Below are 12,595 nucleotides of genomic sequence, written 5' to 3' on the forward strand. Positions count from 1 at the left end.
TTCGTGGGCTTTTGTCCCCAGCTGAGTGTGTGTGCACTGTCACTTGGCTGCAGAGAACCCCCGGGAGTTCCTGGTGGAGGTGCTGGAGAAGGTGAAGGCTGCCAGGAGAGCCGAGGGCGAGTACCCACAGCTGCTGGATGATGCCAACCTGGATGCAATGTTCAGCCTGCTGGATGTGCTGGGCCAGGGGCACATCAGGCCAGCACAGTACAGAGAAGGTGTGTGCCAGGCCATACTAAGCTGTGTGTGTTTGCTCAGGATTGTGAAAACAGCTTCAAAGTTCAAAAAAAATAATAAAGCTGTATAGAATAAGGAATGAGATTAACCTAACTGTTCAGCATACAGAACTGAAAAAGATGACACAAGTATATTACAGGGAATTTGCTTTGCTTTTGTTTGGAATAAGTAATCTACACCAAGTTATTAACCATGCCTGAAGAAGTCTTTATTTCCCTGTATTTGGCCAACTCACTCTCAAGTTGAGAAGAATCTCAACATTTGTACACTTTAGAATTAATCCACACACCTGCCAATGCACAACCTGGAACTTAACAACAGTTACATGTTGTTAAGTTACAGATGTTTACCTCTCATTACATACAGCTAGGCCACTTCAATGTGTTAAACTAATCTTTCAAAAATTTGCACAGTAACTTCTGTTTCCTTAACTTCAGCTCTTAAAACTTTGGGACTGAGCACTGAGGAGCTGGAGCTTGAAGATGAGAATATCACACTGGATGTATTCAAGGAACAAGTGTAAGTAAGTGTAAATGAAAGTGGGTTTTTTTGGGGGGTGGATATGCATAGGAGATATTTTACTGAGATTAGTTTTATTTACAAAACTACATCATTAAAGACTTGCTGGTTTAAGCAGCAAGTGACTGTGACTTTGCATTGCAAGATGAAAAAGGTGAATTACTGCCCAACCTTGCTTGGCTTGCTGTAAGCTGATCCAAACTCCATTTTCCTCCACCCCCTCAGTTTCAGGATCCTCTCACATTACCTACCACCCCTCAGGTCAGAGTGAGGCCATCAGGCAGCTCAGGGGTTAACACACTGAGCTAGAAATGTGAAAAGGACACTCTGTTGTCTTCTTTAATGGTGGTACCACACCTGTAGATGAAACAAGCTCAGTTATAATCATTTCTCATAGTCAAGGTATGGCTCTAGGGGTGATTTTTGGTAACTGTTGCAATCATGGAAAGGTAATGAACTAATTTTCCTTACTGCTGTCTAACTAGAGGTTTTCTTTTTCTGTCTTAGGAAGAAAAAGATGCTGGAGAGCTGGGCTGGGTATTAGTCTGAGCCATGGTCTGCTATGCTTATTAAAAATAGGCATCTTCCTCAGGTTTTCTTCTGGTTTGTCAGCTGTGGGGCATTGTTAGAGAATTGCTTTTCTTAACATAATGAGATGATTAAAAAACAAAAATAGAGATCTCTTTTATGCAACTAAAATAGTCCTTGGAGTTTCCTCCTTCAGGCTGTAGCTTACAGTAAAGGGTTCTTTCCTGCTGGCTCATTACCATTGAATAAAATTAACTTCGAGTTGTTTGGGGACTTGTGATGTGTTTTGGGTTTTTTTAAGGAAAAACCAACTTCAGCAAATAATGATAAGTGTCCACAGGTAAAGGTAAGCAGCACTGCCAAGTCAAGTGCAGTTTGCAAACTTAGAACATACTGTCTATGCAATTTTTAAGGATAAACTGTAAAACAAAATATTTAAAGCTGTATAGAATAAGGAATAAAATGAGATTAAACCAACTGTTCAGCACACAGAACTGAAAAAGATGACACAGGTATATTACAGGGTATTTGCTTTGCTTTTGTTTGGAATAAGTAATCTACACCAAGTTATTAACTATTCCTGAAGAAGTCTTTATTTCCCTGTATTTGGCCAACTAGCTCTCAAGTTGAGAAGAATCTCAACATCCTGTTGAGCCAGTTTATAAACTCCGAGTTCATTGAGTGCTGCTACTGCAGAGGGCTGGCTTGGCCTCAGTGTTTCGTGTTCTGAAGCTGACTGGAAGACATCCTTCAGGAGCAAGGCAGAGCCAACATTCAGGTTCAGGATAATACAGGCTTCTTTTATGCTAGAAGGAAAAGTTACATGGGTTAATGTAAGCAGCAACCACGAGATAATCACTGTGCACAGACTTCAGTGTAACAAAAAACACTTCCATGCTCCATGTTGGTTTTAAAATACTAAGATTTCTGCCCTAGTGAGCCTAGGAGTTTGATGCTGGGTGAAGACAGGCTGAGGAAGTTGGGGCTGTTCAGCCTGGAGAAGAGAAGAGACCTCAGCAGCTTTCCAGGATCTGAAGGGGCTCCAGGGAAGCTCCAGAGGGACTCTTTGTTAGGAGCTGCGGTGACAGGACAAGGGGCAATAGGTACAAACTGAAAGCAGAGAAATTTAGGCTAGATATTAGGAAAACATTTTTCCCTGTGAGAGTGGTGAGAGACTGTCCCAGGTTGCCCAGGGAGGCTGTGGCTGCCCCAACCCTGGCAGTGTTCACAGCCAGGTTGAATGAGCCTTGAGCAACCTGCTCTGGTGGGAGGTGTCCCTGCCCAGGGCAGGGGGTTGGGACTAGATGATCTCTAAGGTCCATTCCAACCCCTAAAATTCTATGATTCTATGACTTTTTGGAAGACTGTAGGTTAATCACAAAGAAGGCAGCAGCTTCCCTCTCATCAGTGAGACCAACCAGACTGCTACACATGGCAATTCTGAGCAGGAACACAGTTTAAACTAGTCTTTTTTCTAACAGTAAAGTCTATTGTGTTGTAAATGTACCTTTGATTATTTTCTTTGGCCCCAGTTTCAGAAGTCTGTGCTACTTAATATTCCTTCCATAAATTAATCTATCTAGGACTTCCTGACTGCACAAAATACCCCAGAGCACATGCCACAGCATGTTGCTGCAGAATCAAAACTTTTCTAGTTGAAAACATTGGAAACATAAACAATCCATGTGTTTAAAGTGTGGATTAAAACTAACTGATAAAATGTCTTGGTCATACATAAAACACATGTATCATCTGGACACTCCCTTTTGAAATACCAACAGATCACAAGTTTGCCTACTTACTGCTTGAAGTAGTTTTCTGGCCTCTTACAGTAGTGTGAAAATAAAGGGAACAAGTTTCTGCTCATGTCAAACTGGAGTTGTGCTGCTCCTCCTTCATTGAAGTGATTTGCCATAATGATCTACAAACACAAAGAGGAGCATCTACTGCTTCAGCCAGTCAGTGACACCTACACGGTACTGCACAGGTCACACTGACACCTACTTCCTGATAGATGTACAGATCCACTTTCTCTGCAAGCATTTGCCAGAAGATTTTGAAGAGAGAGTGGCAGAGCTGCTCCTCGAGCTGCAGCAAGCGGTCGCGTAGGGTCTGCAACATGGGGCAGGCTGTGCTAGACAGAGACATCACTGCCTGCTCTGCCTGAGAGGGCAAAGACAACCACCTGAAAGAAGTTATGGCACCGAGGTCATTAGAATGGAATTATTCATATTACAACAACTGAAGTTGAAATTACCCTTTCAAAAAAGCCTTACCCATTTGCAGTGGGTCGGAGACAGTTCTCCGTTACCATTTCTCATCTAAGAGTTATCAGTCTAATGCTGTGTTTAAATTTCATTTCATTTTAAACTCATGCTTTAGTTACAAATCTCTGAAGGTGTCACTCAAGGAAACCCCATCTCATCTGGAAATCAGCGAGTTGTATTCCCTTTAGGAAGTACTTCAGTAAGAGAAAATGCTCCAGAAGCTCCATGAGTCTTAGCACACAGAACAGTCATTACAGGCCACTTTGTACTAAATCTTTAATACTTAATACTGTGAAGAAAATCATTCTTGTCCAAACTGGAGCAGTCCAGAATTCTTCCTAGGGTTTTTAAGACAACACACCCACTGATTGTGGCACTACTTTAGGAAACATCGCATGAAAATAGTCCTGAGGGAATTTTCCCAAACTTCCTACCCTGCAGCATTACTCCTTGGGGAAAAAAACCCCATTTGCCTATTATCTATTCCTGCCTTTATTTACCTCAGAATTTTTAACAGGAAATACTAGTGTAATATGGGAAGAGATTAAACAAGACAGAATCACCTCTCCTTTTTATACAGCTTTGCAGCGTCTTTGACCTCCCTGAAGACATGATCCACTTGGCGAGTCAGCATGTCATGCTTGAGGCGCTCCAGGAGGTGAATCATTTCATCAAAGACAGAGCTCTCCATGGAAGCCAACTGTCCCAGCTGGAGCTGGCTGAGACTGCTGCTTTCTGCAAGAACCTCCAGCTCAGCCTGCTGGAGCTGCAGGAAGAACTGGGGAAACAAAACCACATGTGAATGCTACAAACAGTAATCTTGCCATCTGAGCTCCTCCCTGGCACTTTGATGGGCATGGCTCTAGGAAACACTCTCCTGGCACATTTATAAAGCTGAGAAGTTCAGATTTTAAAAGCACTTCTCTTCTGATTTAGTGAAAAACAGAACATGGTGGTTTAATTCTAGTGATGGAACTGATATGGGTCTCAGATACAGCATAGATAGGCAAGGGGAACAGACCTAAAGAAATACTACAAAGATATTTTAAGACTGACAGCAGAATGCTCTAAAAACCCTACCCTGACCTCTTTAACACTGGCAAAAGTAAACTTTTATTGTGCTTTTATTTAGAAGTGATCGTTCATTGAATCATAAATTTGCTGCGCTGACAACAGCAAGAAAACAGATCAAGTTCCTGAGTTTAATGTGGTAACAACTTGTTGGGTTTGCTTTTAAGCAGATCAAGACACTGTAGTAGACACAGTTATACAACATGAAGGCTGCTGTCCCACCACCTCTAGCTCAGAGACCTCCAAACTCAACTCCCTAGTTTTGTGCAAGTTTTTATTGTAAAGGAGACTACATCTTTATGTCTGTTCAGATTATTCCATTCCTCAGGTTCTCTCAGCATTTCCCTAGAACGTTTATAATCAATGCAGCTTAGCTCTCACACAAAAATCTGTCCTTATTTATACCTCTTTTATTAAATCTGAATTTACACCTCGTTCTATTTTTTCAGTAATTATTTCTTCTGGATACACTGAAACAGTGCTGAAAACAAAATGTTATGAAACAAACAGCCCAAGTCCACTTCATACACTGTTTTTTTTCCCTAAAGCAGAGTAATTACTTACTACATTGTCAGCCCAGTCTGCCAACACGGTCGCTATGTAGTTAACAGCATTAAGAATGGCACAGTATCGGAACCCCAAGGAAGCTCTGGTCTCTTCCTTCATTACTTGAGTTAATCTTATCCTGAAATCATCAACTAACTCCTTCTGCAGGCCCAGGAACTGCAGTTTTCTGGAAGCTGTTGGAAGATTCTTATACCTGTCTGGAAAGACATTAATAAAATAGAATCATAGAATCAGCTGGGTTGGAAAAGACCTCCAAGAACATCAAGTCCAACCCCACCATGATTACTAGACCATGGCACTAAGTGCCACATCCAGTCTCATCTCAAAAACCTCCAGGGATGGTGAATCCACCACCTCCCTGGGCAGCACATTCCAATGTCTGATCACACTCTCTGTAAAAAATCTCTTCCTAATCTCCAACCTAACCCTCCCCTGGCAGAGCTTGAGTCTGTGCCCTCTTGTCCTGCTGCTGGTTGCCTGGGAGAAGAGACCAACCCCCACCTGACTCCAACCTCCTGTCAGGGAGTTGCAGAGGGTGAGGTCTCCCCTGAGCCTCCTCTTCTCCAGGCTGAACACCCCCAGCTCCCTCAGCCTCTCCTCATGGCACTTGTGCTCCAGTCCCTTCACCAGCCTCGTTGCTCTTCTCTGGACCTGCTCCAGCACCTCAATGTCCCTCCTGAGCTGAGAGGCCTGAACTGTTTTTAATTTTTCCAACACTGAATAAAAACTTTTCAAAATGCAACATTCCAGTCATCTCACTGCACCATGCTATGCCTATGAGAACATCACATAGCACATAAACCAGCTGAGATTTCAAATATTTCAAGGAAACTACTCAATGCAAAAGCTAAACATGCAGAGAAATGACACTCTTCCCCATCCCGATTCCACTAGCAGTTTGTATTCTGACACCTGAAGCAATATGTGGCTACGCCACACCCTCCAGTGATGCCCCTAAAGCATCCTCTGACAGAGAAAGACAAAAACACTGAATATGCAATTAAGTGTCTCCTGAAAACTTAGACTCATAGAATCATCAAGGTTGGAGGAAACCTCTGAGATCAACAAGTCCAACCATTAACCTGCCACTCTGCTGGAACCCCTAAACCCTAAACATCCTCCAGTGTCAGATCCAGATGCCTCTTAAACCCTTCCAGGGATGGTGACTCCACCACCTCCCTGGGCAATATTCCAGTGCCTGAACACCCTGACAGGACAGGGAAAATTCCTAATATGTAATCTGAATCTCATACTTGCTCTTATGTTCTGTTCCAAACAAGCAATGTTACTTACAGCTTCTAAACTGTCACAGATTCAAAAGGAACAGTAGGATTTATTACTGCACCGCAACAAATGATATTCTGTCAAGTATGAGACTATGCTAAATATCAGATGTATATTTTTAATCATTATTTTGTAAACATGTCACTAGCTCAGGATTACTCATGCATACTTGCTCTTATGTTCTGTTCCAAACAAGCAATGTTACTTACAGCTTCTAAACTGTCACAGATTCAAAAGGAACAGTAGGATTTATTACTGCACCGCAACAAATGATATTCTGTCAAGTATGAGACTATGCTAAATATCAGATGTATATTTTTAATCATTATTTTGTAAACATGTCACTAGCTCAGGATTACTCATGCATGACTTAGTGTCCACAGTACAAAACAAACAGGAAGCCTTTATTAAACTGCAAACATCACAACTTTGCAATGTTATTCAGTGACTACTGCTGACAATTAGGAAATAAATCCGTTAGCTGAAGGCTTTTTACTCTTCATTACCAACAGCAATGACCATAGATATAATTACCTGTTATGACTAACAAGAGAGTCATAAAAGTTTCGGCACAGTCTGGAGCTTTCATTTCATCTACATCAGTGATATCCTTGTACTGTGATATCCATGCAGCCTCCGAGGAAAGCATAGAGTCCATTTTCTGAAGAGCAACTGAGATGCACAAAACTTGAGTCATTTAAGCTTTTCATTAAAAAATACACAACAAAAACACCTCTAAAATACAGACACATAAAAACCTTATCTCTAAGCAAGTTAAATTTTACATTTTCAGGTAATAAAAGCCCCAGACTTCATACAAAACCAGCTTCAACATATCTGCATTTTCAGTGCTGTTAACAGCTGTGTCAGAGTTGACTGGGGATTTGCTTTGGGTTTTCAATAGTTGGTTTGCTCCTTTCCAGTGTATTTGTTTCTTCTTCATTTCTCAAAGAGTAACACCTTCCCCTTCGTTCAATGTCAAGTCCACCCTTGTCTGCACACACAGAACAGTTGTCTAAAATTAAGACCACTTGATTCCATAGAGGACAAGAATCCTACAAACTGCAGAAGCATTATTAGAGCCTGATCAATTTTCAGTCAGAATACAGTATAAAACCACAGATTTTTCTGCAGTAGCCTCATCCAAGTCACTTATCCTGTTGGAGGAGGTGGTTGTCTAAGTGTACACATACATTCTGGGTGTGCAATATAAAGGCCCAACAAAATCCACTGGAAGCCTTACATTTTTTCTCCACTGTCAGCCACCTCTGGAAGCAGGATTCTTCTGACAGGATATGCATGCAGCTGGGAAAGCTGCTGAGATAACCATGAACGCTGTACAACTCTCTCTCAAAGAGAAGTACCTCATCCACAAGGTGACAAAAGAGTGTGTCATCATACAACAGGCAGGGAATATCAGCAGCCAACTTCTCCAAGATCAGCATTACTAGAGCACGAGAGAATTCAAGCTTTGGAAAAGAAAAAAAAGGTGAATAAAGTGTCAGAGACAGGAAGTGCTAACACATGCAAACAGGTACACAACAAACTGCTGCTAGACCAAGTCTCACCACATGCTGAGATCAGTGGCAATGAGCTTACACAAATATCTACCAGCAGCTGCCCTAGATATTTGACATACATAAAACACTGGCAGTGCTTACCCCAGCATTCACTGAAGATCCTGCCTTGTCCAGTATGGGCTGGATTTTGTCATCTAGGAACTTAGCATGGTTTCCAATCCACATAAGGACTTGTGTGAGATACCACTCAGGCTTATTTATAAAAGAAAAGAAACTTTTAAATGCATCCAAACAACATTTAGCCAAGTGCTGCTACTATCATAGGACACGTTTCTAAAAACAATAGCCTCTTCCCTTGCCTTCTCCTGATCCCAGAAATCATAGAACCATTTAGGCTGGAAAAGACCTCTGAGATCATCGAGTGCAACCTCTGACTGATCACCACCTTGTCAGCTAAACCAGGGCACTATGTGCCACATCCAGTCATTTCTTGAACAACCTAGAGTCTTCTAATCTCTGGTCACATGAGTCTTTCACTCTGTTTTACTTAGCTTTGATTTTCATAAAAGCAGTATCAGATAAGTATTTCTGGATGTGCATTGGTTTAAATGCACCAATTACTCCATTTCTTCTCAAGGAAAAGCTTCACTTTTATTTCCTCCTTCTCTACTGCTTTCTCAGTCTTCTGCTTTGCATACTTTCTCCTCTTCTGTGTGGCCTTTATTTCTTGTACAAAGAAGATAGAGGAAATAAATCACAACTTCTGAATTGATAGGAGTCAGTCTAAGACTGTAGTAATGCTTTCTAAAGGATCTGGGCAAAGGACAAACATCAGCTAGCCCAGAGACAATGCCTGTGCCTCTGAAAGGTCTCCAAGTGCTATCTCAATGTCTGGTCACACTTAGGTAGGCACAAGAACTGCACAGTTCTGAAGCATCTCAATTTCAGACAGAAGTGTGAAAGCTGTACAGTGTAACTACAGTCATCCAACTGCTGCTCAAAACAGCAATTTAAAAAAACCAATCAAACTGCTTTCTCCCTTACCTTGCTTAGAACATTGGTCTGTTTGTTCCCAGTGAAGTGATACTTAAATCTTTTCTGAAGAGGATTCAGCATGATCTGCATCGGAAGGACAATGGGTGGCGATGGGGGCAAAGAGTACTTTTCTGGCAGCTGTTTAGGTTTGGTTAACAGTTCATCTCTAAGTTTGGCAGTCAAGGATGAATTTAAGTGTGCCAATCTCCCAACATTAACAATGAACACTGCTCAGCCCTACCTCACTGGCTGAGGGCAGAGCTAGGAAATCAATACAACTCCTGAAATACAAAAGATGCTCAAAATATTCAGTTTAATAATATTTAACACAACTCAGGCCTCTCAGCATTATTTGTTCAATGACAACACAAGTCCCTTAAACCATTTTGATTCAGGAAACATAATTTAACAGAAGAACACAGCAAACTACCAGTGTCAGACCAAACACAGCAGCTAGCCCAGAGACATGTGTATCCCTATTTGTTAGAGGAGAATAAATGGCTCCTGAGAATAATAAATGCAACACACGATTACCTGTTCTCATGTAACTGATTTAAGTGACCCAGGCAGCCAAACCAGAACTGTTACCAACTCAGGGTTGTGTTGAATGGCCTTGTATCTTCTTACTGCACAGTCACAGACTTGGCTAAGCTTTACTGTGCTTTGTTTCACAAAACTCAGGAGTAGAAAGAGCAGCAGTGCCTTCTGAGTAACCTCAAAGGCAGACTGCTACTGCTGCACAGTGAGAACCCTTCTCCAGTCTCCCCTTTTGGAGAGTCTTCTTCCCAGACACCTGTCTTTAGTTTTCCCTCTTTTCCTTCTGGGTGGGATGTATTAAAGTGATTAAAGCTGATTTCAAATAAGGCTATAGAAGGAAAAGCATTAGCTGTGTAAAATAAAACTCACATCACCATTAATGTGGGTGGGTAATTGTACTCAAGTGTCTAAGGCCAAATCCTCATCAAACCTGAACTGGCAGCTACTACGAGATCACTGGATCTGATGGCTTGGAGTTAGAATCATAGAACCATCCAGGTTGGAGGAGACCTCTGACATCATCGAGTCCAACCATTAACCTGTCACTGCTGTAACCCCTAAACCATATCCTCCAGCACCAGATCCAGATGCCTCTCAAACACTTCCAGGGAGGTTGACTCCACCACCTCCCTGGGCAATCTATTCCAGTGCCTGAACACCCTAACAAGGAAAACATTTTTCCTAACATCTAATCTGAATCTCATCTCTGTTCATTTTAACTGAACAGTTAAAACGTTGCTACAGCCAGAAAGGACAACTTTGGCACATGGCATTTTCTAAAGGACAGAGAAAGAAGCCCCACAACATTCTAATGTTGATACCAAGTGACATCAATTCAAACTATCTTCTGTCTTTGGGGCGAACAGAAGTTTAAATAACTTTCCTTGAGAACGCGTGTCTCTAACATCTATTATTCTTACTGAAACACACTGCAGCTATGTAAAAGGATACGAGGTTTGCAGTTTCAGGAGCTGACAAAACAACACCTCCAGGTTGTTGTAGACATCAGGAGCGTTGGCTGGGGCAGCCAGGCCGAATGCCTGGGTCTGAGGTGGCCCCACAAATGGCCAGTGGAGCTGTGTGAGCACCTCCTCAAAGTCACTGCAGCACAAAACAGCCCCTTAACACGAGCTGACAGGGCAGAGACTAGGGACTCACAGTGTTTCTCTTACCTGGTCAATTTGTCCTTGAGAATTTTATGCCAGAATTTAACAGTGGATCTCACAAAAGTAAGAAGATGAGAACAAGACGACTCCTGGAGTTTAATATCCAGTTCTGCCATGGAGGCTAAAGTGCTGGCTGCCTCTGGGACGTTGTTGGTCATCAGATACTGCTGAATGCTGTCACTGTAAAACACAAGACAAGTCAAGGCGAAATATTCATTAAAGGTGACGGGAAAGAATCACAGGATCATGGAATTTTAGGGGTTGGATTGGACCTTAGAGATCATCTAGTCCCAACCTCCTGTCCTGGGCAGGGACACCTCCCACCAGAGCAGGTTGCTCAAGGCTCATCCAACCTGGCTGTGAACACTGCCAGGGTTGGGGGAATGTGATGTATGATGTACCTCCCAGATGTGGAGGTATCCTCACTTCTGGAGGAAAAGGACCATAGCAGTTCTGGCTCCTGCCTGGCTCCCACCAAAGACAACTGATATGGGTCTGCAGTGCATCAGTGGGGTGGGGGGGGGAAATTTGGTGGGATTTGGGAAAGAGAGCTCCTAACACAGTCCCATTTGCATATTAAAAAACGAAGACAAAGCTTTCTTGACTCTAAAATATTTTAATGACAGGATAAATTAGGTTATCGGTCTTGGAACACATAGACAGTACTCAGAAACTTTACCTTAACTCTTCTATTCGAGCAATCCATTTGAGATAGGCCAAGTGTCGCTCGATCTCTTCTACCTGACTGATCAGCTCATTGAGATCCTCCATCCATGGCTGAGCTTTCAGCAAGTGGCTATCGATGGCATCACGCAGAAGAGCTTCTTCCTCTAGAAGCTGATTCAGAGACTTTTTAGAATCTTCTGCATTCTTTAAGGCATCCTGAATCCTTCTGGGGACTTCTGATGACACTGTAAGTACCTACATTCCCAGAAAAGTATTAGGCCTGACATGAAAACACTGCACCATTTGGGATACTAATACATTTAATTGAGTTAAATATACTTAATTAATCACACATATTCAGAAGAAAAAAGGAAAGGTGCTTACCTGTTCTTCCAGCTGCTTTTTATTTTCAGACAGCTTATCAATCAGGCTGTCTAGCTTCCTCAGGGAATCATAGTCACTTCCAACTTCTCTTTCCACAAACTCAGAAACATAGTATGGGATATCACAGTGCTCCAGATCTCTGGTGACTTCTTTCTTCCTAACAGCAGTGCTTGCCATGTTTTCCTTCTCTGCAACACTGAGTATACAATTTCTAATTGGCCACCACTCAGCACAAATAAACATTGATCTATTGGTGACACAAAACTCCATGAGAAACTGAGCAGCTCAACTGAAACTGAAGTCAGGCATTCACAAAATCACTGCTTTGAGTGAGGCAATTTGCTGGCTTAAGGTTTAGCTGAGATCTGATATAACCTTGCTTACACATCCACCTGGTGATTTATCATGCATCAGTTACTGAAGAGAACTATGTTACTTTCTTCCTTCCTTCCCCAAAAGCATGAATTTTATTAAAAACAGCACAATATATAGGCAGTTGCCACATCCATAATACGGAAAACTTAATGAAAAGCACTGAGAAAACATATTTGTAAAATACAAAGGAGGATAATGTTGGGAGGTTTTTTTTTTACCTTTACCTTTCCACACAGTTCAGGATGTTTCAGAGATCACTTGATGACTGACATATCACCAGCAAAGAAACTTGGTAAGTAAAAGTATCACTGAAATATTTACTAAAAAACCTCAAAGAGTGTAACACGAGGCACTTGCTGATCCTCATATTTGGCAGCATCCAGAGAAAACCTGACATTGAGAGGACGATCATGGAATCAGAGAATTTTAGGGGGTGGAA

The 12,595-nt window shown here is 42.0% G+C and overlaps 1 protein-coding gene across 1 annotated transcript; it reads right to left on the reverse strand.

The window, feature by feature from the left end:
* Positions 1-1,854: 1,854 nt before the first annotated feature.
* Positions 1,855-11,958, reverse strand: RINT1 (RAD50 interactor 1). The gene is made up of 13 exons (XM_009076035.1): positions 11,782-11,958; positions 11,411-11,652; positions 10,738-10,911; positions 10,517-10,666; positions 9,038-9,194; positions 8,135-8,245; positions 7,717-7,942; positions 7,008-7,145; positions 5,187-5,386; positions 4,115-4,329; positions 3,289-3,469; positions 3,087-3,205; positions 1,855-2,090 (listed from the first exon to the last, which is right to left on the reverse strand). Exons 1-13 carry the CDS (start codon positions 11,956-11,958, stop codon positions 1,877-1,879), a joined length of 2,304 nt encoding a protein of 767 aa, XP_009074283.1. The 3' UTR covers positions 1,855-1,876.
* Between the last annotated feature and the right edge of the window lie 637 nt (positions 11,959-12,595).

This window comes from Acanthisitta chloris, unplaced genomic scaffold (genome assembly GCF_000695815.1).
Source record: "Acanthisitta chloris isolate BGI_N310 unplaced genomic scaffold, ASM69581v1 scaffold37045, whole genome shotgun sequence".
Lineage (NCBI taxonomy): Eukaryota > Metazoa > Chordata > Aves > Passeriformes > Acanthisittidae > Acanthisitta > Acanthisitta chloris.